The 27,871-nt window shown below is 29.3% G+C and overlaps 1 protein-coding gene across 2 annotated transcripts; it reads left to right on the top strand.

Annotated features, from left to right (window-relative positions):
* The first annotated feature begins 240 nt into the window (after positions 1-240).
* Positions 241-27,871, top strand: LOC107456720 (uncharacterized). Of its 2 annotated transcripts, none has more exons than XM_016074670.4 (7): positions 241-379; positions 3,597-3,685; positions 18,260-18,304; positions 20,567-20,608; positions 23,459-23,482; positions 25,722-25,814; positions 27,619-27,871. In XM_016074670.4, the coding sequence occupies exons 2-7, from the start codon at positions 3,620-3,622 to the stop codon at positions 27,682-27,684; spliced, it is 336 nt and encodes a 111-aa protein (XP_015930156.1). In that variant the 5' UTR covers positions 241-379; positions 3,597-3,619; the 3' UTR covers positions 27,685-27,871. The 2 variants fall into 2 exon arrangements, with proteins under 2 accessions (XP_015930156.1, XP_087006318.1); XM_087150192.1 differs by having other exon boundaries at positions 254-379; positions 3,610-3,685.

Genomic DNA, 27,871 nt, shown 5'->3' with positions numbered 1-27,871 from the left:
CCATACTTTTTATTTAGTCATTTCCGAAATAAATAACTTCTATTTCAGTTTATGTAAATATGTTTAACGCCTTTCACTTTCTATTATTTAATAAGCAAAAATGTGTCTAGGTAAAACAAAATGAAGAAATATCTTGCCGGATGTAAATTTTGTTTTGTTACAGAGTAAATATTACGTGATTATTCAATTTTTCTTGGATGCTTACTTAGATTGCGTTGCTTAGTTACTACATACCTATGACACCAATAAATGATATTTTTCTTTTTTTTGTGTTCGAGTATTGAGTAAATATAAAGAATTTCTTCTACGGCAAACACTTGAGTATACGACGAAGTTTTCCAAAAACTAAAAGAAGTTCTGAAAGAGACTGCAGAAAAAGGTATGTATATTCAATACTTTACCCCAATTTATTTTGGATCTATTAGTATTTGAAAATCATCTGCATATAATTTAATGTGTTAAACCTTGAAAATTTTGCATAGTTCACACATATTGTAAAACTACTTATCAAAATAAAAACTATCTGAAAAAATTTCATCAATAAACAACAGTTGAAAAAATACTTTAAATGCGAATCAAAATTATTTATTATTAAAATATTTTTAAAAAAATATTAAAAAAAATATTTTTCAAAAATTCAGTGTACATTTTTCTGTCGAAAGAAGGTGAGAAAAAATTTTTTATTTTTTTGTTTTATTATTTTATTAAAAACGAAAATTTACATTCCTATTTATTACTATATAGTTTTTCTTATTTTATGCATTCATTCAAATCTCTGAATTTATTCTTTTAACTGCTGTAACACAATAATTTTCAAGTACTTTCATAAAAGTATTTTAATTATATTTTAAAATATGATAATTTGCTTATAATTTTTTTAAACAAAATACTGAAACTATACAACTTAACTTAGAATGCCTAAATGATTTGCTTTTTTGAAACCAATTAAACTTGCTTAACCAATGAAACATTCAAATTTATTTCTTAATCATTTCCTTTTTTTTTCAATTAAGAAACATATTTAGCAGGTTAAACTTTAAACTTAATTCTAGCTGAAAAACGTAAATAAATTAAATGAAAATAGGATTTGTACGACAATTTTAATTAAATGTTATTAAATATTACCATATCAAATAATATTACCATATCACACCAACGCGTAAAAATATCAATTTTGATTACCAAAATCAATAAAATTGATTTAATTTCTGTCTACAGTAATTCCCTTTTGTCAAATGTAATTTTAATTTTATATGTTAAAAGAACAGTGTCATAAAATATTAGGAAAGAACGTTTATTTTAACAAGAACGGAATTTAATTTTGCTATAATAAAGTATTAGGTTATAGCCTTTTTTTAATGTTTAAGTTTTTATGCTTCTAAACTTTTGAGTAGAATAGCATTAAAAATTAAAGTGTTCATTTTTAATTAATCGATATTGAAACAAAAAACCTCCAACAATTTCTTAACTCAACAAAATTTAATTTAATGCGTGAGTCTCTAAATTTAAGTGTCTAAATCTAATAAGTAAGGTTTAGACATTATTTAATTAAATATTACACCTGATGAGTTGTCATTTAGACTCGATTATCTTTCGGATTCTTCAAAATTAAAATATTTGCATTAGAAACCTAAATATAATACAGCACGTAATTTCCATATGTATTTAATCAATTAAAAAATTTTCACCAACACTTTTTATGCAGTGTTTTAACATTTAAAAATACAAAAATTTAAAAACTGTTTGCTGGGAGAAGAACCCTGTGTCATTTAGGCATATAAAATTTTCATTTGAAGTTTTCACTTAGATTTTCTATGACTATAACAAAAACACTACTATAAAGAAACTGAAAACAAGTCAGAAAACATTACTAAATATATGAGTTCATTAAATGTGGAGGCACAAAATACCCTAATGGGACGATATTTCAAATTTTAAATAGAATAGGTTGTTGGGATCCACAGACAATATCGAAATTTCGGCATGCATATTAAAATTTGTTCCACTTTTTACAAATAAGAGTTCATTTCAAAATTAAGAAATAAATCTTTTCTCATCTGTTTTCTGATTTCTAAATAAATATATGAATTTTATTACCGTCATTGAACAGCCGACCCAATTTTTGGGTTTGCGACTACTAATGTTCAACTCCGTAGACTTGTAATTTTGAACCCAATCTTGAAGACAAGAGAATTTCCGGATTAAGTATTGAGAGAAAATTTACCTTCACGGAGGACTTTTCAGATGGAGCTAACATGTATTTGCGTTACATGAAGAGGAAGACCACGAGAACATCCCATGGTTAGCTCTAGTCCAAGATCCGTTCACCACTGAGGATATTTTGCGTTAGCACTGTGGTCGGTGCAAGCTGGATGCGGAATTCTTAACCACCAGCCATCGCTGGGATTCGAATCCGGTTCGTCGCATTGTAAGGTAGACACTCTATCCCCTGAGCCATCACGGCTCAAAATATATTAATTGAAATAATGCGAAGTCCCAAAAATCTTCTGAAAATTACTCGGAGGAAAATCTGGTAATGGGAAAAGTCTGCTGTACGGGAATGACATTTCTTTTAAATGAACTCCATTCTTCTGGTTAATAAAACCAAAATATGCGGAATTTAAACCATTTATTAGGTAACTGTTTACCAGAAACTCTGGCTTTTAAAATTATAGTTCTTTTTAACACACATTTTAAAAAGTATATACATGAATAATATATATATATATATATATATATATATATATATATATATATATATATATAAATTCAAAATGAAGATAAAGCAAAGAAAAATTATAGACATATGAAAAAAGGGGGGGAAATAATAAGTAAAAAAATAACAAACAACAGTTTAAAAAAAAAAAGAGTGAAATTTTATTTAAAAAAGCCGGTAAAAAAAGATATAATCTTTTCATCAGCCCACACGATTATATCCGCAAACTTATTGTTTTTCTTAATTTTCTTCGTGTTCTCTTGTATTTAGCTTTATATATATATATAGATTCCACCGAAAAATGGTTCTTATGGTATTATGATAAAATTACGGAATTTGCAGAATATTTTCACATATTTTAAATCAATTTTTTATTTTTAAGCGTACTGAAATCATTACTAAATAGCTACTGTTTCGCTACTGTTACTGCAAATTTTCGAGATTTTTGGTTTCTCCATAGAGCCAGAAGCAATGAACCTTTTACAATACTATGGTATTTTTGACCACATTTTTTTCCACAGTGTACAATCTTCTTTCAATATATCAGCATATGTTAAAAAAATTCTGAAGCAAATAGTCTGCAGTTTATTTTAAGCAATTACTTATCTCTTAAGCTGCTACTAAATTTGTACGCTGTAAACATTTTTCACATTTCATTTCAATACTTAAAGTTTATTTTTTACTGAATTTAATTTTATGTACTGATACGAACTGGAATTTCTGAAGAAAGAAAATCTTTATAACTTTCTTTCCACATACTTTAAAAACTGATAGTCATTAATTTTAAACTATTGTCAGTTTTGTAAAAAGCCTTCAATTTTTCAGCTATAATGCCAACATTTCCCATTAATTATTATCATTTTTCTCCTTTCTCACATAGATATAAATTAGAGTTGCAGAAAGATGAGGTATATCTTCCTCCTAAGTATTTTAACTCTCTTCATAGCTGGACACTCATCGTTTCGTCTGGTAAGTGCAAATACTTACATATTCTTATGAGGATTTTACCAGATATTATGTTTTCATCATCAACTATCACTTTATTATGTACACTTTTAAAAGTATTTAAATTGCACGCAAAAATACGCGACTTTGTAAACATTACTAGGCAGACTATGTAGCAGACTCTTGGAATCATGGGAAAATATATATGGTATCCTTTTAAATTGAAGATAGCTTGTCAAAAAATATTCACTGACACTTGTTAATGCATTTGAAAATTTAATTGCTATTCTTCAAGTGTTGTAATCAGTAGTTCAAGCGCAGTGATCAGTAGTTCAAGTAATACAGTTCTTCAAGTATATTAATTTTAATTTTACTGATGCCAACTGAATTAACTAAATCCTGGGTGCGTAGGCCCATTTGAGCTCTAAAAACATTTAGTGTGTTATTTGAAGGCATAGCCTTCTGCTCACTTTGCTCATCAAGCTCAACGATTCCTACACAATAATTTTTTTTTGATTGGTGATAAACAGATTATTGCTCCACAATTTAAAAAAGAACGATTTGAGCTAAAAAAGTTCAAAACGTTTTAATTATTATACTGCACACGTGGTTCAAACAGGTCAGTTTAAGCTCTAAATTCTATTAGGATAAAATTTAATCGCCATTATTTTTCTTTGCTAATAATGGGTATGCCATATAACCGAGAGTTTATGGTAACTCAATTTAACGGAAAGTAACTTAACGAAGTTCATGTTAATTCAAATTTGTATTTAAGTTTATGTTCAAACTTCTTTTTAATATTTATATTTAAATTTTTGCTTCTCTAAGAACTTGTTAAATGTTTTCAACAAAGACATTATTTAGCAGTAGTGCAAAAAAATTGTTTTCTAAAATTGACTTACAACTTTTAATAAACATTCTATGTCCCTTAGTTTAAATAATGTAAGTGTTTTTTGACAGAGTTTTGCATGCAAAAAATTTTATAACAGTAATTAGAACTTATTTTCTGCTTATTTATTGCAAAACAATAACTAAATAAATTTATCAAATATATTAAACATAAAGGAAATTATTTGTGTCCACTGAGAATTGCTTAACAGTAAGACGACAATTTCCCTTTTCTTCTTGTAAAGTGGCATGTCATAACCAATTACTTATATTGTTTTGAATGGAAGATAATATTGATGATATGAGATGATGATATTACAATGAATGATATCAATTACCGAAATGAGCATTGGAGAAGTAAAAAAGTACTCCGAATTTTACCACTATGCCTAAATTCTAGAACGGTGTCTCTAATTTAATAGTTTTTTTCCCCATCTTTGTCATTTAAATGTACACTGTATCTCTAAAATTCAAAACTATAAAGTAGTAAATCACTCTATAGGTATAAGTAGAACGCGAATCCATTCTACACTCATGAATTATTGAGACACGTAACTGAAAGGTACAACAAATGTGCTCCTCTTATTTCTTACTCATGTATCTTTTAACGACACATGCATTTAATTTGATATTTAGCATTTGTGTTTTGGACTCATTTACTCATTAATATTATGTGCCATTTATACAATCGGTATATATTGGACTGAAGAAATGGTTAAAATCTGCATTAACAGTGTCTTATCATACGATATGTACTGACTTTAAGGCCTGGGTAAGTATTGGTTGAGTTGGATGAAAGATCAATAACACTGGGTTTGGAAACTTATATTCGTTTTGCTGCTTCACCTTATTCGGCTCATCTGTGTATTGCTAATTGTGCAGTATTAATATTATCTTAGCAAGTTAAAATGTAACAATGAATGCATGAACATTCATTGTTACATTTTAGCATGAAAACAGCTTCCGCATTGGTAAAAAATCAATTAAATTGAATAGTGCAAAGTTCAGAAACAGTTCATTTTTTTTTTCAAAATTTTTAGAACTATTCTGAATCCGTATAAAATATTAGACAATGGTGTGTTCTAAATATTAGACAATGATGTAAAATCAAGAACAAAGCGATTTCTATCAAGATACAGTTATTATCATACTGTATTTTTTCCTAAAAAAGTATTAATTATTTTTAGAAATATAAACTAAATTTGACAGAGTAGAACAAAGAAAATAAACTTCTTATTTAGCATAAAAAAATTGCGTCCATATTAGTCCTCATATATGTTTCAATAAATTCAAAATCATTTAAAGAAAGTCCTTCATAGAATAACAATCAGTAGGTTAACAGCCTCTATCTAACCCCAAATTTTCATTTTATTCCAGTGTTTTCTTCCCAGTGCTTCATGCTTACTTTTATATTGAAAACACCACTCATTGTGTAAACACGGTGATGAAATTTAACGGTATTATACGCATAGAGTAGATTAACTAAGTGATAACAGTCCCTGAGTAAAGTATGGACAAGGATGATGTTGAGGGAAAATAAGTAGTTAATATTTTTATTTCTATAATCTGTGTATTTTTTCTGTCTGTGCCTATGTCTATGTTTTTCTGCCATTCGCACTAATGTATCAAATAGTCATGATATAGAAGTATACTTCAAAATGCAAGTCAGGGTAATATCAAATTTGCTAATATAGATATTACATGTACGATTCGACCGTACTTTTTGAAGACTAAGAATACAGCTAAGAAATCATGACTCAGTTTTCAATGAAGAAAAAAAAAACCTTCATGGCAGTAAGAAGATCAACACCTGATTCATCACAACTGAATTTAAAAGGGACACTTTTTATAAAGTTGCTCAGTTTAAATACTAAAGAATTATTGTAAGCAATAATAATGACACTAAAACAGAAATTAACAAGGAAATAAATATGGCTATGAATTAAGATGACAGTTTAAGTCAAAATACCTGAGTAGTTAAATAAGAATACAACTATATAAGACTTTAAAAAAGTTAAATAAAAAGTTAGAAGCCAAAAACCAGTGAAACGAAATTTTAAAGATAGGTATGCTAACAAAAACAGCACTTCATCTTAAAATTTTGCATAAATGAATTGAAGATATGGAATGAAACATTACTCTATCCACAATTTCAAGATAATATTTACTCTCAGGGATTTCCACCATGCGCAATGCCCTGGTTTTCTACACGGGCTTACTTATTGAAAATACTGACATGTACGTAGAGTTGTTCAGTTTAAAAGACAAGAATACTGCGGGAAAGAGCAATTTGCGCACAAAAGAGCAATTTGCGGAGTACGACAAACATGCATTATAAAAAAAGTACTTCTGGTTTAAGGGAAAAAATGAAACATTTTTACAGCTGAATTTAAAAAAGCACGCTGTACCTAAAAAGTTTAAAACTTCAACATGACTATACCGCTTAATGAAAAACGCATTCTAAAATTACAATAAATGTAGTAGTAGTAGTGGTGCATTTGCATCACACTAGAGCTTCCCAATGGGCTATTGGCGACGGTCAGGGAAACATCCCTGAGGATGATCCGAAGACATGCTATAACAATTTTGATCCTCTACAGAGGGAATGGCGGACCCTTCTTCGGTAGCCCGACGACCTGCACGCGAAGTCGAGCAGTTTAACGAGGACCAATACCGCACACCCTCGGTCCCTACGCAGACTGACCCAAGTGATCACCCACCCGCACACTGACCGTAGCCAGTGATGCTTGACTTCGGTGATCTGCTGGGAACCGTGTCTTAACTATCAGTCCACTGTGGAACAACAATAAATGTTTCATTAATTTTTGTTATGTTTACTTTTTAAACACAAATGCATTTAAGTAATTCTGAGTATTCATGTTCCTGAAAAATTTATATAATAATATTATCACAAGGCACTTGCTAGAGATTGACAAAACTTAATATCTTGATTTTCTTATAGATACGTGTTTCGAATTCACAGCATTTATAAGATATAATGTCATTCATCAAAAAACGTTGCTTTATAAGAAAAAAAAGATGACTCGTCTAGTAAGCAACTTAACCTTAATGTCAACTAAATGGGCATTAATGACATAAGCCTCTTCAGACGACTTTTGAATCCAACTAAGCGTTTTGTGAATAATCCATATCAAATGTAAGAAGTCGCGAAGTATCGTCTGTAAATTTGTACCATAAAACGAGATCAGCAAAGTAAACTGCTGGTGATAACGGCAAGTTGGAAACCGAAGCCGAAAATAAAGAGCTTGAAAATGATCCGAATGTACCAAAGACTTCCTGCGCCTGCGAACTACTGCCTCGCATACTGCTAAAAAGGAGCATCGTTACTTTAATGGTACAAAAAAGTAGCAAGTTATTTTTGTACCTTTCAATACATAAAAACTTCTATTGCAACTTTGATTTTATCCGTGAGGCCACGCACTTCATCGGGCAAGAAAATGCCCCACTTGAGAGTTGGAGGGATCTTGAATGTTTTGGCATACCAGTTAAGCAGTAACAAAAATATTTTCACCGAATTGCGTACGGATTTTTATCACTAGTAATTATATCCATGAGGTCTTACCGAATTTATCGTATCCGGATGTAACTTCTCAAGATTATTCATGTATTCAATGAAATCCCCTATCTAAAATCGGTGATTATCTAAAATTGCGATGACAACGTGGAAACAATTTTAATGAACTAGTGGGCTTCGCCCCCTGCTCTCTAATGCTCGCCAACCCCCGAAAATTGCTGCGCAATCTTATATGGTTTGCTTCGCAAACCAAGCTCGCTTCGCTCGCTACTAACTTAGGTACATTGCAAATGCACAAAATTCTAAGAATTCAAAACAATCATTCAAATCCATATAAAAACTTTTTTTTTAAAGAAAATTACATCTTTTCAGTAAATACAAAGTCATTAAAAAAAATTTGAATTCAAATAAATGACATGTAATTCGTTAAACCTATTAGAAATGTGCTATAGTATAATTCGTGATATAAATCAAAAATCGTCAAATAAATTCGTAATATATAAATTCGTGAAAAAAAAGCGCTTTCGACAAAATACTAAAATAGAGATCTATTGACAAAGACTATTCACTTCTGCTTAGCTTAATAGTATGAGATTGCCGCATCTGATGTTCTCCGGTTATTTCAGTTTCCATTTTCTAAAGCGCTATATGTTGAGCCACCTCATCTAGATTTGGTATATGACAATTTTAGCGGCAATCATTGGTCAATTTTCTATCGTTGCCATTCGGGGAGTTGTAATGAGGCCTTTTTTGTCGCCGTGTAAGAGAAATAGTAACGTAAACAAAACAAAGCAAACGTTGCCACCGGCAGAAAAGAAATACATCCAAAATTTGGGAGCCACGTAAGAGAATTATATATATTAGATTCTTATACCAATAGTTAAAAAAATTAATGGAATAATAGATTTTTTTAGAAAAAAATTCCTTTTACTTATTACTTATTTCGTAATTGCATATTCGTCGAGAAAATAAATTTATTCTCCCAAAAATTGGCTGGCTGAATGAAGTAATGACACAAAAGCCAGAAATGTCTAAACTACGCCAGCCACTAGTTATTACTATTACTAAAGGAGATAATATAATCATATTGGTTTGATAGACGATATAAAATTGTGATGTATAGAGTCATCATACAATGGTTCTGTCCATAAATAATTTTTTTTTCAATAATTTTAATCTCTTTCTTTTCACAAAGTGTAAACTTCGCTTGTCACGTGCTACGCTGTATCACTTAAACAGAAAGCACCCTACAGTTCAAAAGGGAAACAACACATTAAAGACTGTGTTCTATTTTTAAAATGTACATTGTTTTGCTGACATGTGGGAGCCAAACAACAATAATGAATAATCGCGGGCATTTTTCGAATGATGTATGATAAAAGTTTATAACAAAAAACTGAATTAACATACCTAGTTGGTAAAATAATACTATAAAAGAACAATTAAATATACGACTTCTTTAAAATTAGATTTCTAATAAACTATTCAACCGATTTCGCTCGAATTTGCATTTTACCATGCATAATTACATGACGTAAAAATTTTATACCTTAACATTTTCGACTATTATTAAACAAAATAATGAAAAAATTATAAATATCTACCAAAATGTATTTTTTGCAGGAAATTAGCCTTAGATAAACGAATTTTATAATTGTGTGCAAAAATTTTTGAATTTGCTTAAAAAGTGCTCGAAACATGGCAAAATACGCAAAAAGTAAAATTAGCATTAAGGGATCCAAATTTTGGGTCGCTTTCCTGTCCAAACTATAACGACAATTTGTCACAGATTGCTGCTACCTCCTATAGTTTGAGCGTCAGGACTCTGAATCCATTGAAAAAAGGTATGTCTATTCAGAGAAAGTATGTCTGTGCGTCTGATTTCGTAATTTAAAATGTAGTCTGTACCAATTAATTGATAGTGAGAGGGGATGAACTCAAACATGCTAAGAAAAGTCATTAAATCAAAATCCGATCGAATCATTAAATCAAAAGTTATTCAGAGTGGCCCGTTTTCCTTTTAGCACACTGAACATTGAAAATAAATGAGAAAATACTTAACATATAGCTTTGAATGTTTTATTTTGAACAAAATGCGTGATGTTACAATTATTGTTATGTCCTTCCACTTGACGCAAATTCCCCTTCCCCTCCATACTTATATACCTCTCCTGCAGATGTGATATTATTTAGCCAAAAGATTCTCCTCAAAATATAACAGATGCGAATTTCTATTTGTTCCAAAATTGTTATCACTCAGGGTTTTGAACTATACTATTCTGGTATTAAATTAAACATTTTGGAGTCTTTCAACACACTTTAGTTTAGTTGCCAACATATATGTTTTGTTACATGTTGAAACGTGTTAATTTTTGAAATAAGGAAAACGTAATGGTATAACTATCTTAGTAGATAATAAAAGCAAAATAAGAAGGGAGGGGAGCGTGGCAGAAAAAAAAAGAAGCTGCGGAATCCTATAGACTGGTGCGTGAGTTAATAAAAATGTGTGCATCTCGAAACATTGCAATTTAAAGAAAAAACATTTATTAGAAAGTAATGAACTGCAGCTTTTAGATTATCACAAGGTATTCTGAGCTGCATCTTCGAAAATATAAAAAGAAGTTATGAAATACAGCTTTTTAAAGTATAACAATGAGTTATGAACTGCAGGTGTAAAATAAAGAGTTATGAATTGCAGTTTTAACACATTGCTGACCGGTCACGAGTTGACTCGTGTTTTCGTGGCCAAACGTTGGTGACCGGTTACGAATTAACTCGTGTTTTCGTTAGCAGTGATCTCGTGGTGACTATTTTAAAAAGTGGGCGTAATATTCCTTTCTTTTCAAGTTTTACTATTTAATTCTCTACCAATTTATTATAACTTTACGAAACCTGATATATTTTCCAAACTTGAGGTGTACCATTACACGTAGATAATTGTTATACTCTTTATCATACGAAATTAAAAATTTCTAAAATTTATTTATACTGTTTTACTTCCGCATCGGCCTTCAAAACAATAGCCGGGCACATGGGGGTTATTTTCAAAAAAGTTGCCGGTCAGCAATGTGTTAAGAATATATTAAAGAATTATCAGCTTTTACCATCAAACTAAGCTTTCCAAATGTAGCTTCTTTTTTTTTTCTTTTTTTTTAACTATAGACTGAATAACTCAATTAGGTTATGGTATATTTATTTCGTTTTCTAAGATAAAAACTATTGCTTGAACTGTAAAAATATGCATTTAGCAAAATATAGCATAAACATTGTTAAAAGAGCAACATTTTTATTTTAGTTTAGTTCGCTTTTGCTCTCTATTGCCGGAATTTACTTTATTGTACAATTATTGTAGTATACAAGTATTTGTATTGTTTCATATATTTATTATTATAATAATAGATTTTAAAGTAATTAAAACGTTTTTTAAGACTTCTAAAACACGCGAATAAAACATTTCTGTAATGATTGCAGAAAGAAATCCAGTCATTTCTGCGATTTGTGATGTAATAAACTCTACAACTCAATTGCAACTCCAGTTATATTTTTTTAAGTTTTTCGAATCATTCATGATGTGCAGCGTGTAGATCAATTTCTCTATGGTTGCTAAATGTAAAGAATTGAATCAGTTCTCCAGTTCGCTTTAAAAGTAAACAGAAATAAAAATGGGATAAAAATCGATTGAAACAAGCAATGCCTCAGAAAAGAGCGATGAATCTTTTGACATATGTCTTTTGAAGGTTGTTTGTAACGTTGACAGAGACTTAAACTGTTTGAAACGGCTGCATGTCGCGCCATGATTTAGAAAATAAAAATGTTGAGACGCTCTTTATCAAGTTTAAACTTAAAATACGTGCTGAAACAACTGGAGCCAAAGCAGCTATTTTTTAGTTTTTGATACGACTTATGAGTTAGTCAATCTTCAACATAATTATAGCGATTATTTCAGAAGTTTAAATGATAAAATATTCAATTGAAATTTTAGAACTTAAAATTATATGAAAAATTAAAAATAGAATACAAATATCTCTGTTAAGTATTAAAAATACTATAATAAGTGCATATTTTTCTTAATAAATTAAAACTAAAACAACATAAGACAATATCTGTGAAGGTGGATATGTGGCAGAAGATAAAGACTATAGGACATTTTCCACTTGTGACAATTGTATAGCTTCAAACTTTCAGAGCCTATCTTTTGACTCCGAAACATAGCATTAGATGATTTTTAAAGAGGTACCCGGCAGTAACAAATATAAACTAACTTAGTAAATAAATGTAAATGTTTTACGATAAATTTTAAGAACATAATAAAATGAAATCAGTACCATGACGTACACAGTATTCGCAAGCAAGAGAACAAATAACTCAGTTCGCATCACACTTATAAGTGACTTGACAAATCAATCAGAAGTTAAAAGAGTTCTGATTGATCTGTCAAGTCACTCTTTCGTGTGGGTGAGATGTTACTCCTATCAATCAACCAACTGGATGAGCAACGATGTTTGAGTCACCACAGGAAGTCCTAATATTTTGAAGTAATTAACGAAATAATTCCTTCATGGTCTATAAAACCTATTAAATTTTATTTTATATTGTAAAATGTATAAGAAAATTTTCGGGGACAGTTTTGTACTTAGAAATACATTTCACGTGTTTATTTTGAACTGCAACGAATCTAGCTAGATTTACAATCTTAAGGAAAAATTAAAATACACAAGCACTTTCCTCTGCAAGCCCCGAAATAGAACACTCTGTTGTATCTTGAAAAATAACTCATGTCCTCCCGCCTTCAGACAATAGTCATATATTTAAACCAATTTTATGGAAGGTAGGTATTTTAATTATGTCTCACTAGAGCTGCCCAATGGGCTATTGGCAACGGTTTGCGAAACATCCCTGAGGATGATCGACGAGATGACATCACAATTTTGATCCTCTATACAGGGATATAGGGGATGACTACCCCACCTTTGTAACCCCCAGCATTTTTAAACAATATTACAATTTTTAATGGTGTTTATAATTTAGAAACGGGTGGTGGAAAATTTGTAATTTTTCCAGTTTATTTTCGCAGATATAATCCCAAATAATTGTAGGGCTAATTGATTTTCCGATATTTACAACAATATAAAGGGGCAGAGCCAGGGTTGCTTAAGAGATAGAGCACTCGCCTCGCCTGCTTTGACTCCTAGCGATGGCTGGTCGATACGAATTCTGAGCCCAGCTTACACTAATCACACCATACAGCTGATTTAAAATATCCTCAGTGGCAAACTGATCACGGGTTATAGCCGCTTTGCAGTCAGATAAACAGTGGGAGTTTTTCGTGGTTTTCTTCTCCTCGTAACTTAAATGAAGCTTAGTTCCGTCAAGAAGTCCTCCATGAAGGCACGTTTCTCCTAACACTTGATCCAGGAGTTCCCTTGGCTTCTGGATCTTGTCAAAATTACAAGGCTACGGAGTTGAACATTGACGTTCGCAAACTCAAAATTGAGTTGGCTGTTCACAACGACGGTTATAAAATGCAAAATAAAATATAAAATAAAATAGAAATCAGCAGGTTGAATTACAAACTGCTTCTGTACAGCAAAATTAATTTTTTTGCTTGACCGGAAAACGGCGTTGTGAAGAAAATCTTTATATGCGAAAACATCAAAGGATTAACGAGAATTACAGGAAAAAATTGTAACAATTTATAAAAAATGAACTTCGAGATAAAAACATGCACAAATTCCTATTGTTGTTAGCCTTACTTTCACCGTGTACTAGTTAATAAGGTTCACAAGTTCTCTTCTAGAACTAGCATGCAGAACTAGATACTTTTATGAGAGTTACTGTCATAGAAACTGGCATCAACTAGTCAGAAATCAAATTAGCACTCATAAATACAAGTACTTAAGAAAGTGAAAAATCGTCTTCCAAAACCAACTGATCGATGTACTTCATTTCATGTCACCCCATCAACGGAATTTCATTTACGACTAGAATGCAGCGGAAATCCCACTAAATTTCCTAACTCTTCTTCCATTAGCACAAGCTGTTCGTTTATTCGCTCTTCTATTTCTTCCCGGCTTTCAATTTGTTCCGGCCTTCGAAAAGATTGTTCTGTTGTCCTGGTCTTTGTATCCAAAAAGAACGTGATCGTCTTTTATTGGATGTGGCATGTCGGTTGGATTAGGGGGTCCCCGACGCAAAACACTGCCTCGCGCTCCTTCACCAAATAAGATTCGGTTGCTGTGGAGGCAAAAGGAATTGTTGGCGTTTATGTATTTGGCTGAATTTTGCATTCTGGTATTCAGAATTGCTTGTTTCCTGCAGGATTTTAAAATTTTCAGCGGCGGAATGCATAAACATCTTCTTAAAGTTTATTAAATTTCTGTCAGGAGAAATTCTCATGGATAAACAATTTTTAAAATGAAGTATGTCTGGATTCAGCTTTCTTCAGAAATATGATAATGCACTTTATATAGATTTCTTGGAAATATCTGGGATGTCGAAAAATATTATTATATAAGTTATTGATTATATTCGTTCAGAAGAAAGTTATTCGTTTTGTTTACGTATGTTTTGCATAATTTTAATTCTTGCTAATTGATTTAATTATGGCTAAGATAGTTTTTAAAAAAATTTCGCAGCAACATTGTTATATTGCAGAAGTATCTGATGGATAGTATCAGCTGGACCTGAAAATAACCAAAGCCACACGGTGAGTCAACAAAAGAAGTGGCAATAAACAACTGGTCATTTTTTCCCGTCGCTTTCCAAAAATCGTCCAATGATTAAAAGTGCATCAATGTAGAAAGAGTCTGGAAAGCATAATTTTCATTTAAATGTCCAATGTCCCAATTCAAAATTTTGATCTTTTCGAATCCATTAATTTGTGGTGGAAAGGAGAGTTGTTTACGATTCACACGTTTCAAAGTTGTAATATATACATTAAATGGATTTTGTCTCAACAAATATTTTTATTTAAAGTTCTGGAAATTCAGTATGTTTGACTAAATTTTATCAGATATTTAACTTAAAGTTAAATTAACTTTATATAGTCGTAGATTGTTCCTAATATAATTTTCTTTAAATAAAATTTGACACAAGCAAAAAAAAAAAAATTAAGAAGTAGCTATTAAACGAAAAGCAGCGATATCGGTCTTGAACTTATTAAGTTTGAGATAAAAGTATCTAAGTTATTAGAGTTTACCGGGCTCTGACTACTTACTGAAAATTAAAATTTTCAGGTCCACCGCTATTATCATTCGATTTTTTTTAAAAATCCCATATTATTAATTTTCCTTGATACAACAGTTTATATGAATTCCATGCATGCTTCCCTTTTCATTTTAGAAATAAACAAACAGGTTTTTAAAATTATAAGTATATCATATTGAGTTAGATGCTACATATAAAACTAGTTCTTCAGAATAATAGTAAAACATGTAAGACTACCTTTTTTTCTATATATATTTATTTAAATAAAATTAAATAAAGTGCAAGCAGTCTAGCATTTCATTATTAACTAATAATTTAGAAAAAAAATAAAAAATAATTACAAATTCCACACTATTCTTAAAGCAAATTAATCATTTCATTTCTTCAAACGTTAAACAATTCTAGCTAATCCAAAGAAAAAATTATCTTCTCTAAAATTAATGGTACACATAAATGACGAAGACCACCTGCTAAATATCTGGATAACGTTGAAATGGACTGGAGGCTGTTTGAGTCGGTTAGTTAGAGAAAAAAGTTTGGCTCTCATGAGGCGATGTAGTTCCCTCATCCCAGATAAGAGTACATAGATAATCTTAGCCTGTAATAGGCTGTAAATGATAAATTAAAAGTAATAGCAAAAATTAAAAAGCAAAATAGTCTATTAATAAGAAAACCAATGAAGACAATAGTCTGATATTAGAAAACTTCACATTTATTTTTAATTTTTTTTCTTCTAAAAATTATAGTAAGAAGTTAAACTCTATACAACTTTATATAATAACATAAATTCCAAAGTAATAAATAAATAAATAAAATAAAAATCTAAAAATTCATGTAGCTTTGAGTACAATATGATATATGCCATTTAGAAAGCTTCTTCTTGAGTTGTGAGTACCCAATTATGGCTAATTTAATAAATTGTGTGAAATAGCCTTTTATTTGTTATTTACCGACCGTAATTAATTTATAAAAAATATTTATAGACCTAGGAATTATATTTAATATTTAGACAATTTCAAGCACGTAAAATTACGTGTCGCTAGCATTTCTTTCTTTAAGGTGGATGCACGAGAATTCTAAATCAGTTAACTCACTAAATTGAGCAGTATAGACTGATCAAGTTCTGTATATTTTGAATATAATCTTTTTTATTTAATCATAAAAGCTTAATTATTGAAATGCTTACGTATGCGGTGGAATTTAACGATCTAAGAGTCAATTTTATGATAAAGAAGGTAGAATAAATGCATGAAACAAGGGTGGGGGGTATTTAGTTATTATAATTTAGATGCCGTAGTGGGAAATTAAATATCGTAATTAAGATATGATGTTGAGTATTTAGATATGTCAATTATTATTGTGCATATTTAAGTATGGTAAGGCATTTACTAATTTCAAAATGCATTATTCCTTTAAATGTATCATTTTTATATTGTTTTTTTTTTATTAAAACATGATCGCTTATATATAATGCAAATACACTCTTGTTTAGGGTACTTGTTTGTACTCAAAGCAATCAGCTACAACCTGAGTTAGAGGATATGTTCAAATATATTATAACCTGCATTCTAAATACTCTTAGATGGTTTTATGATTTAAATTGAATAGAAACATTGTTCAATTTAGTATTGTATTGAATTTGAGGAAAACTTTCTTCGTTATATGGTTTAAGGTACCCATATTTTAATACAATATTGAATACATATTTCTGAGAAAGCATTATATGTTATATTTTTATTTTTTTCAAAAAGTTGGATTATCCAAAGAGTAAAGATAGAATCGCCAACGTACTGAGCACAAAAAGTGACTAAGAAAGATTAACTTTTGTTCTTACAATTGGATTTTCAAGCATTCAACATTAATCTTCAATCTTAAAAGTTCGAAGGCCTAACCTTAAATATGCCGAGTAATTTGCTCTTAAAAAAGTATGATAAAAATTACCAGAATAAGGTAAAATACCCCATGGTGCTTCTTGGTCTACGAAAACACATCAAAATTCGTTAGTTTTTACTTAAGTGTTTTGACTACAATTGACTACAAAATTAGCAATAAGGTATAATTTTATAACAAGCGATATAACTTTGAAATAGAGGTAAAATTTGTCAAATTTATCATGAGACCATAGAGCAAAGCAGCAGAAATATTTATTCGGTAAATTTTACTTCTCAGATTTGTGTTTTTACTAGAAAAAAAAATAATATTTTATATTTTTATGTTTTATTTATTTTTTTAATATTTTATTACATAATGGTCGAAAATTTTAAATTCCAAGGCATGCAATTTTTACATTATCTTAAAGAATAAAAAAAAATGCAAATAATTAATGCGTTGATAAAATACAAAATCTGAATGAAATCGGTTGATAGTTTCTGAGTAACTAAATTTCACAAGGAATCTATTTTTGAAATTCGATTTCGTAAGAGCAACCCCATCATTTTTTTTTAAAATTTAGTACTTTTTAATTTAAATTTACACTCTCTTAAATGATGTAATATGTTGTTAGTACTTTTACTATTATTAAATAAATAATAATAAGTAATTATTTAAAAGAAAATTTCAATGGAGTTATTCTAATGCATAGATAATTAAATTTGCGGAAAGTGCGCAAATTTTTTTTAAAATTCACTTGAAACTTTTCCAAGGTATTGCAAAATATGCAAACCTATATTTATGAGTAGGCCCTCAAATCTCTCATCCTGATAGTTCACGTAAAAATCTGATCATTAGATCAAATGTTACTTAGATTAATCATTTTTTACACGCATTAAGCACGTAAGCGTTGCTATTAAAACCTGGTGTCAAAGACCCTTTTTAGTATCTACGTTTAGGTGAAATTTTTTGGTTGGATATTGGATTTAAACTCAATTAAAAAATTAGGGTTAATTAAATTAATTGAAGAATTATGAAACGCTAATTTATATAAAATATAATTATACTGCTAATTATTTTGCTTTCCTTTTTTATATTAGGCTATACGTCTTTGCTTCAAAGATACAGGAACAGCAACAGATCAAGTGAGTTACATAATAAAATTATGCACAATAAAGTAATAATACTTAATTTTTATCAATTCTGGTACAAGCTCATTAAAATACGAAAATATTGAGTTTCATGCACACTCTCAGTTTAAAGATTGTGCATTATTTTTAATAGTCATTTGTTTTGATTATGAAATAATCTTTTCTACATTTCTGAATAAAAATGTCTTTATCTACCAGCCTTAAATGGTTATTTTTTTTTAAAAAATATAACTTTAAATTTCATTTACATTCACTTTTTTTGCGTTAGAATAATTCGGTTAAACTGAGTATATTTTTTTTAAAAAACTGTTCTATAACTCAATATATTTTCAGAATAGTTTTTTTTCCAATGACCACCCGATTGACACTCGTCATTCAAACATATTAGTAGAGCAGATTTGTCGGCCACTCTTTCAGGGGCACCATATTAAGTGGGCCAACGTTGTTCCCACAGTAAGGACCGATAGTATAGAGAATGAAAAAACATCCATGCCTTGTCCGGGATTGGTACTCTGGACCTTTCTGATGTATGGTCAGCTCCCTGACCACTACACTATCTGGTCGGCTATTTTCTTTTTAAATTTTATAGGCTATTTTTTCAGAATAGCAAAAAACAAAATTTTTTTTTATGGATTAACATTTTATTTCATGAACCATTATTTACTTTCATTTCATAAAGAAATATTCTGATAGCATGAGAAACTTTTTTTAAATACTTTGTTTTAAAGGAATTTCAAGGGAGAACAATTTTTTTTTCCCGTTGGAAGATATTTTTTAACAGATCTTAGATACTTGTGCATCGCTGATGTCAATTCTGCAAACGGTTTCTCTCTCCTAGCTACAGATTTATTTTAAAAGGATATTTTTAGTCGATTTTTTGTCGAAATTTACAAGTTCAAAAACTTTATATATAATAGCACCGCGTAAATAAAGCAACAAACTGCAATGGGATTTAAGGGACATCAAGAGGATTAATGCAGTTTAAGAAACCATACCACAAATGCCGCCATCTGCAGCAACGGGCACTTCGCAATTATGAACTGTTTTTTCTTACTGTCAAAAATGGGCATTCAAATATCGCGTACCTATCTTCGTTTTTGTCTAAACTGTTTTCCTGTGTATGCTACGAGTAACAATTTCGTCTAAGTGACGAAAAAAATTTCCTCACTCCTCTGAGGAAATTAATATTGTCAAAATTAAAGAATTTTTTTGTCATTCACTCATAGTACATAATGTAAACTTTTCTGGTAATTACTTAAACACGGGCACCATACAGGTCGCACAACACAACAAGAACAAAGAGATAAGATTACACCCATGCCCGAAACGTGATTCAAACACCGGGTCTTATTGATACGAAACCAAATCCTTAGCGACCGTTCAGACCTAACGGCATAATTCGACACATTATTTTCGACTATCTATTTTTCCCCCCGTATTGTCCTTCTCATTCATAATCTCCCATAATGCACTATGATGAGGTTTCGAGTTGAGGAAACATTTTCGTTACATATTTGAGAGTTAACGTATCGTCACAAATCATATGATTTCGTGACGAAATAATTCTCAAAATTAATAAAATACTACTCAAGGATCGCTAAATCGTCAGAAGGGAGAGTTTTATTGTTGAGAGTGCGTGTGTTTCTGAACAAGTCCTAATAAGGAGACGTCCATGGTCGAGAACGAGGACATTCCGAGTATTGCTTCCTATGCGTTTTAAATCCAAATTATGTGCCCTAACTCTTCTATAAGTCATTAAAATCTTAAATTTGTACAATTTATTCAAAACATTTATTCAATACAAATTTATTCAATACACAATTTATTCAATACAATTTATTCAATACAGAACAATTCATTTGTTCAGTAATAAATATACTAAAAATGTCATTTAAAAGAAATTCTAGCTGGGAGAGAGATACCGGTTGCATATTTGAAATCCCACATCCAAATTAGGCTTGATCATAGTATTTATATGAATTCAGCAAAATAAAAATTTGATTCCCAGTGTTATCCATCTTTAAAAATAATTTAAAATAAGTCCCTTTATAAATTTGTCAAAATCTTTTTTAACATTTGAGTTTTTTTTTTTATTCGTGAAAAAAATTTTTAAAATTAGAATTGCTAATTGATCCTTTACCATGGAATCATCTACTTCATTAATTATTTAAAATGTTCATTGTTAGTCAAATGTAAAATGTGCTCATGATATTTTATCTTTTTCTAAAAAAAATAAACCTTTGTCAACCTTTTCAGAGTAACTGCGCCTACTGCAATCCAAAGACTCTGTTACAGACGGTAAGTAAACATCTTAATTACGGAACTAGATAATTAGATTTTCATTTTATATCATTTCAGTGGGAGTTATTTTATTTTTGAAAGCTACATCTTTCAGAGATGAAAGCCACACTAATTAAGCAATTTAAATTTTTTTTTTAATGAAGTGTCAATTTTGCTGAAAATTACAACACTGAGCGTAAGAAATTAAATGGGCGTAAAACAAATTTATTTCTACATTTATATTTAAACTATACATTGAATAATTAATTTCTTGTTGTGATTCTAATTTTTTTTTAAAAAGTAATTAACTCTGTTGTGTTTATTTTGGAGCTAAATTTTTATTAAATTTTCAAATAAAAAGGTTTTAAAATTTTTATTAGGAGAGACATCAGTTGTATTGTAATAAACATTTTTTTATGTATAGTACTAAATTTGAATTAAACATTCCTTTTAAGGAGTAAATAAAAGTAAAATTAACAGTCAATCACGACAAGGCATGATATAACGATGCCATCTTGCTAAACTTAATACAGTTTTTTTTTTTTAATAAGAACTCATACAGAATTCATCTTTACTCCAAATTAAAGCATAACAACTCTCAATGAGGTGATCCAGATTTGAATCCAAACGATGACTGGTCGATACGAATTGCGAACCCGCCTATCGCACCAGCCACAGTGGCTAAGAGTCCCCTTACCCAATACGTCTACCGAGTGAGGGTTTTCTTGGTTTTCTTCTCCGTGTAAGGCAAATGCTGGTTAGTTCTATGAAAAAAGTCCTCCATGAAGGCAAGTTTCACCCAATACTTGATCCAGGAGTTCCCTCGTCTTCTGAATTGAGATCAAAATTAAAAGGTTCCGGAGTTGAACATTGACAGTCATAAACTTAGAATTTAATCGGTTGCTCCACGTCGATTATAAAATAATAAGAGCATAAGGTCCTATCATAAATCATAATTTATTTATAAACGTATTACCATTTAAAATGTCTTGCTGATTATTTTCTGTTCATTTAAAACCTCCCTTTTAAATGAAAATGCTCCAAATATTATAATATGAAATTCCTCAGAATACATATTTCATTCATGAAATTCAGAACACACCTTTTCATTCTCCGACAAGACGCGATATAACGAGATCTGACAGCTGGAATTTTTTCTGTTACAACTCTTACGCTGGAATTTTTTCTTTTATAAATTTTTTGCCATTAACAAAGGCACTTCAATATAATTGCTCATTGTTTTTTTTTTTGATATTCTACTCTGAATTCAACAGTGTCTTGCATTCGAATATAACGTGCTATTTTTCCTATAAATCAACAAGATACAATTATAACGATTCCAAACAACTGCAGTTGTTGTTCTTATATTATTGTTGATTTATATTGCAGTACATTACTATTTTTATAACTTTAAAATGATGTTCACAACATCAAATGATTCGATGCTTTGTTAGTTAATGTTGCAAAACCCACAAATATATATTCTATTCTATGATATTGTGCAAAAAAAAAAAGACTATAGTGCGATTAAATATTTTTAGTTCCTCGTTGACCTGTACAATTTTTGTTAATTTAACGTGAACATTTTGCAGTTTTTTAGCAAATAAATGTTTTTAAAAAATTGGTTTCTAAATTGGTTTCCACGTGGTTAAGAAATGGGTTAAGAAATATTAAAATTTTATCATTTAAATTTCTCCGAAGAATGAATCCTCATATACCAATGTATTTTAAAATTTTTAAAAAATATTATTAATAGGGAATCAAAAATAATTGATATGTTATGAGACTAAAAAGAAAATGCATTAAAAAGTTTCTTTCGAAGATACTTTTATTCAAGGAAAATTTAAGTTAACGTGACAGGCGTTATATACGTATAAATTTTTATGACAGCAAATTCATGCTATAAACATACTGTAAACAAAACAATCGCATGTGATATAAATATAAAATCTATATGAACATGTAATAAAATGCAATATAAATATTATTATTATTGTAAATTAAATATTATTTTTAGGATATAATATATTTTTAAAAATATTCAGATAAAATGTTAGCTAAAAGATAGTGTTAACAGTATAATTTAATATGACGTTGTTATTTAATATACCAAGCTAAAAAAATAATAACTTTTTTCTTGCGCTTAAATTTTACAAATATGTCTCATAAGCCGAAATACAGAAGTAAAGAAAATTTTCATTAAAAAACCTATTTAAATAAAAGCATACTTATTTATTTTAATTGCACCTAGTAAATTTAATGTAATTGCCGAATTCTTAAGCAAGAGCTTGGTGCTAATCTTGAAATATTGTCCAAAATAATGCCTGAATTATTAGGAAGCATTAGAGTTCATTTTAATGTATTTACTTTAATGTGCATTTAATTATTCATGCTGAATCAGAAAAGGAAATTAAGCTACTAGTGTAATTCATTTTGTTGTTTTTATAGACCATTGAGTTTATTTGTTTTTCTTTTATCCATTTTATGAACTTTAAGCACTTTTTACGTAATTTATACTATTATTTTTTCCAAACATTTTCAATCATTATAGAAAATTATGAACATCGAAAAACACATACAGAATTTAAAATCTCAGTTTAAAATCCAGTGGAATTATATAGTTAATAGGAAATGTTTGAAAATCGTTATTTTAGAAAAATTAATTATTTGAATATTTCAAATGACTCGACATCAATACTTGTTACAATATTATATTTCATTAAACATTACAATATTATATTTGAATGAATATTGCAATACTATATTTGATTAAGCATTGCAATATTATATTTGATTGAATATTACAATATTGTATTTGATTAAACATTATAATATTATATTTGATTGATAATTGATTGTTCTTTTCAGCTGCGAAATTGCACAAACACTGAAGTAAGTATTTCTTCTTAATTTTATTATATATACTGCGGCCTAGGCCAATAGGCCCATACGCCAAATACAATGGATCATTTAAATGGTCAACAGACCCTTAAATAAATAAAATACAAAAATTATATGAATATATAAAATACAACACTTATTAACCCTTATGTAAATAAAATACAAAAATTATATATATATAAAATACAAAAATTATGAACCCTGAGACAACCAGTAAAAACTGAGTGAGCTGTGAGCCAGAGCTTGTGGACCCCTCAATACAAGACAAAAAATCTAACAATTCACCAAAAACAGCCGTAAATACAGCTCATAAAACCGCCAAAAGGTGAAAGGATAAAATGACATAAATGAATATAGTGCTAAAATTGAAAAGTTAAAACTGAGACAAAATTACAGATGTATACACTTGCCAATAGGGCATAAGTATTTCTTCTTAAAACAAATTTCGGCTGAACGACAAAAAAATGGCATTTAAGTGTGGTTTAAATCAGGGCTCGAAAAAACTCAGAAATTTTACCCGTCCCCGAGGACGGCTTGCCCAACAATGTACCCGTCCTCCTTTGAAACTAACCCGTAGCTTCTAAATAAATAAAATTATAATTTTCTCTTATTTATTACAAACATTTATATAAATTGCACAATGAATTAGTAGTTACTAGGATTACAAATACGAGGATTACATTATACAGTAATAAAAAAAATACTAGGTTACTAATAGCAAAACCTAGTATTTCTTTTATGAAATAATTTATTTCTTTTAAGAAATAATTTAAATGACAAAGGTCAAGTTATCTGGAATGTCAATTTATTCGAGGGTACTGCGCTTGTCAAATGAATCAAATATGACGTTTGCCAGTTCCACAATCAAGCCAATGATTTACAGAGACTTCTGCACAGAAATCTGAAAGGGGTTTTCCATTTTGGTAGATGTTCATAATTGCGTTTAACTCTTGTTTAAGACCAGTACGTAATGTGTTTTTTTGTAAGTTCATTGCTGAAAAGCCTCTTTCAACCGCTGCAGTGCTCCCAGACAGAGAAAACATTAATTCCACCATGCACAGTATGTTGCTGTATTTCTAGATTAGAGGGTCATTTTAGAAGTGAAACGCTAGACTCTTGTAAGATAACAAAAATTGAAAGTGTATCACGAACATTAACGGAAAAATGGCCGTCCGCGCGGACGTTGGATTCGAGAAATTTGTTGTCCGCGAGGAATTTTTGACCGCCGAGGACGGGCGGACGGGTGGTTTTTCGAGCCCTAGTTTAAATAGCTTAATATAGAGGAAATAACTACAGCAATTTCGTCTACATGATTTTAGTGACAATTTGTAGAGTTGTAGATTATTTTGATCTCATGTAAAATATTATTTTTTACCATTTTTGTATACATACATTTAATTTAGATATAGTTTGGCAGCCACTATATATGAATAAATTGAAAGTACATTAGAAGAGCATGATAATCAAAGGGTAAAGTGCTTAAAGTTTTGAAAATTAAGAATAAAATATATTTGTGTTTACTGCTTACTACCGAAAACTACCACTAAAATAACTATCTTACAACCACTCGAGAGAAAAAAAGCTAGAAAAAGTTGAATGTTAACATCTGTGGTTAAGGTGGGATTCGAGCCCACTACCTCTAATCTTAAATTTTAGACGGTAGGGACAGCCCTGGTGCGTAACAATTAAACTGTTGATTTAGTTTATCGTAGTCTAAGCACTTGTTTGTTTGCAAACACGCTTTTTTATGATTTGAAAGATCGATTGTTGATAGCTTTTAGCTTACATAGAAGTAAAAACAATTAAGCGAAGGAAAAAAAAGCTAACTGGAGCTTACTAAATTAACTAAAGAGCATCAAACTGAACATTTTTTGAGTTATTTCTAATTCGACTATTACTGTTAAAATTACCAATTTTTTGTCAAAATTACCAAATTTTACCACATTCACTACAAAAGAGCATGGTAATTGAAACATTATTTACTGTAAATTTTACTAAAAGTCATTACTTAAGCAGTTTGCTAAAAATTACAAAGTTTCTTTGATATTTTCATAGAGCCCGGAATACGGTAAATGTTACCATGTTCTGGTAGTTTTGACCATACACGTATTTTTATTCTTTACGATAGTAAATTTTTAAGTCATAAAATTTAAAAAGATAACTTATTATTTATTGCGCAAAAAGCTCAGTTAAAAATCTTCGAAGAATAATCTGTAATATATATTTTTAGGATGGATTGCCGACAAAATCACCTAATGATATAGGACCAGGATCAATTTGGTCTGAAATTGATATGAAGTGTGTATTAGACAAATGCAAAGCAGTGAGTATCTTATTATTACGAACTTAAAATTGTTCCTTTGTAAAGCAATTGCTTACTTTATATATACATAAAATGTTTTATTTTTAATGAGTTCCATATCTAACCAAAAATAAATAATGAATAGTAACTTATAAATAAAAGAAAAAGACCGTAAATAAGAAAACCGTAAGACCTTTTCTTAAAAACCAACACATAGCTTAATATTTAAAAAAATATATTAACCTTTTTAAGAAATTGACTATTTGGAGAAATTTTACTACCTTAATGAAAAAATTAAAAAAAAATTTTTTTCAGTGCCCAACCATATTGACATTTGCCATTCAAGTATCAGAAGGACATACGTATTAGTAAATCTTTCAGGGGACACCATACAGAGATGCCAACAGTTGTGGACAGTGAAAAATATTTTTAAATGAAGTAGAGAACTACAAACTAAAATTTTTGAACCTTCAGTTAATTTTGACGTTACTACGCCCTATTTAAACAAACTACTATTCACATTACAACAAATACTACAAATGTACAAACTACTAATATAAAATAAGGATTGTCTTTGCAAAATACGTTGAGATATTAGCCATATATTATTTAAAGAATATTATTAATTTATCTAATGAATAGACTATTTACTGTAATTATTATTTGTTAACACTTTAAAATGAACAAAATAAAAAATTAAAAGTTTGAAGCAAAGATGAACTTTTCATAAATATATTTCAAATTTTGATAAATTTTACCACCAGACTCGATTGGTTTAGAAAAAGCAACAACTTTCATTGCAGTAATATTAATATCTAATACATAATACATACATATAAATAAATAATAGTTTTCTGAAAAATCTGAAATACATATTTTTAAATCTGCTCAGTGAAAGTATTTGGCCATTTTGATTTATTGCCTTGAGTATGTATTAAATATTTTTTGTATTGAGATAGGTGTAGTAAATCTACATTTAACTTTTGTACCCTATAACTCTACATTTTGTAAAAATCTATCAATGATAATGAAATTTTTTAAATTAGTCTTTGTTTAAATTTGGAATTATCCAAATTCGGAATTACCTATGCGTGATTACCTTAGAGGAATACAAATCTATATGGGCAGCAATTTATACAATAAATTGCTTAATCTTTTTTTCTTTTCATTTGCTCTATAATTTAATAAATAAAATCAATATTTTTTCTTTTTGAAATCACTAGAAAAAGTTCTTCTAAATCTTAAGTGACATTAATTTTTCCTTCAAAAGTAAATTTATTTGTCGTAAATATTTTGCTTAAAAAACTAAGTAGGGGCTCTATTATACTCATATATTTCCCGGAAATTCTTTTTTTAATGTATTCAAAAGGACCCTTAGATATATTATTTTTAATGATGCTTCATTTTAGTCGGCCTCTGCTTCTCTTTAATTGGGATTTATTACATCAATCATTCCTTTCTAAAAACTTTTTTCAGACTATTACTGAAATATTTTGAAATATTACGCAGTTAACGTTATATATAAAATTAACAAAAGAACCTATTTAGTAGAAGTTATATTCCTCAACTCATTCAAACTATATTTTTATTCTTTATAGTTAAGATTTTAGCAAAAATATTTGCATATTATTTGCAAAAGTTTATGATAACTGTGTTGACAATTGATTGATTGAGTGTAAAGTTTAGTGGCACAAGGTCCAAATGAGAACATGCTGTGACAAACAATAGGGTAAAACAGTTCAAATTTACTCCATTTTTACTGCATTAACTAAATTAATTGTATTTTGCATATTGATTTGAATCCTTTTATTTTTCAATCATTTAGGAATATCCTGAACAGCGAGTTCTTCCTACTTTGTTTCCCATTCTCTATCAAAACAAGAATAAATAAAAAGAAAATTTGTGAAGAAAATTATATTTGTGTTCTGAATGTTAAAAAATAATAAGAATAAGGTCAAGAAATTGTTATGAAAATAAATAACAACTCTTTTTAGTATAAATTATTTAACAAAGCTATGGATAATTTTTAAATTAAGGGAAAGATCATTTTTTATCTAATAAATATGTTTCTTAATTAA

The sequence above is a fragment of the Parasteatoda tepidariorum genome, chromosome 8 (genome assembly GCF_982258835.1).
Source record: "Parasteatoda tepidariorum strain Cologne lab strain chromosome 8, Ptep-v5.0, whole genome shotgun sequence".
NCBI classification, from domain to species: Eukaryota; Metazoa; Arthropoda; class Arachnida; order Araneae; family Theridiidae; genus Parasteatoda; species Parasteatoda tepidariorum.
The sequence above is the reverse complement of the archived record's forward strand: the minus strand, read 5'-3'. Positions and strand labels throughout refer to the sequence as shown.

Excerpts from the sequence above, each read along its gene's own strand:
- LOC107456720 (XM_016074670.4), top strand. The coding sequence starts at position 3,620 with ATGAGGTATATCTTCCTCCTAAGTATTTTAACTCTCTTCATAGCTGGA. Across the intron at positions 3,686-18,259 it reads GACACTCATCGTTTCGTCTG|GCTATACGTCTTTGCTTCAA; the intron begins GTAAGTGCAAAT and ends TTTTTATATTAG. Across the intron at positions 23,483-25,721 it reads GAAATTGCACAAACACTGAA|GATGGATTGCCGACAAAATC; the intron begins GTAAGTATTTCT and ends ATATATTTTTAG.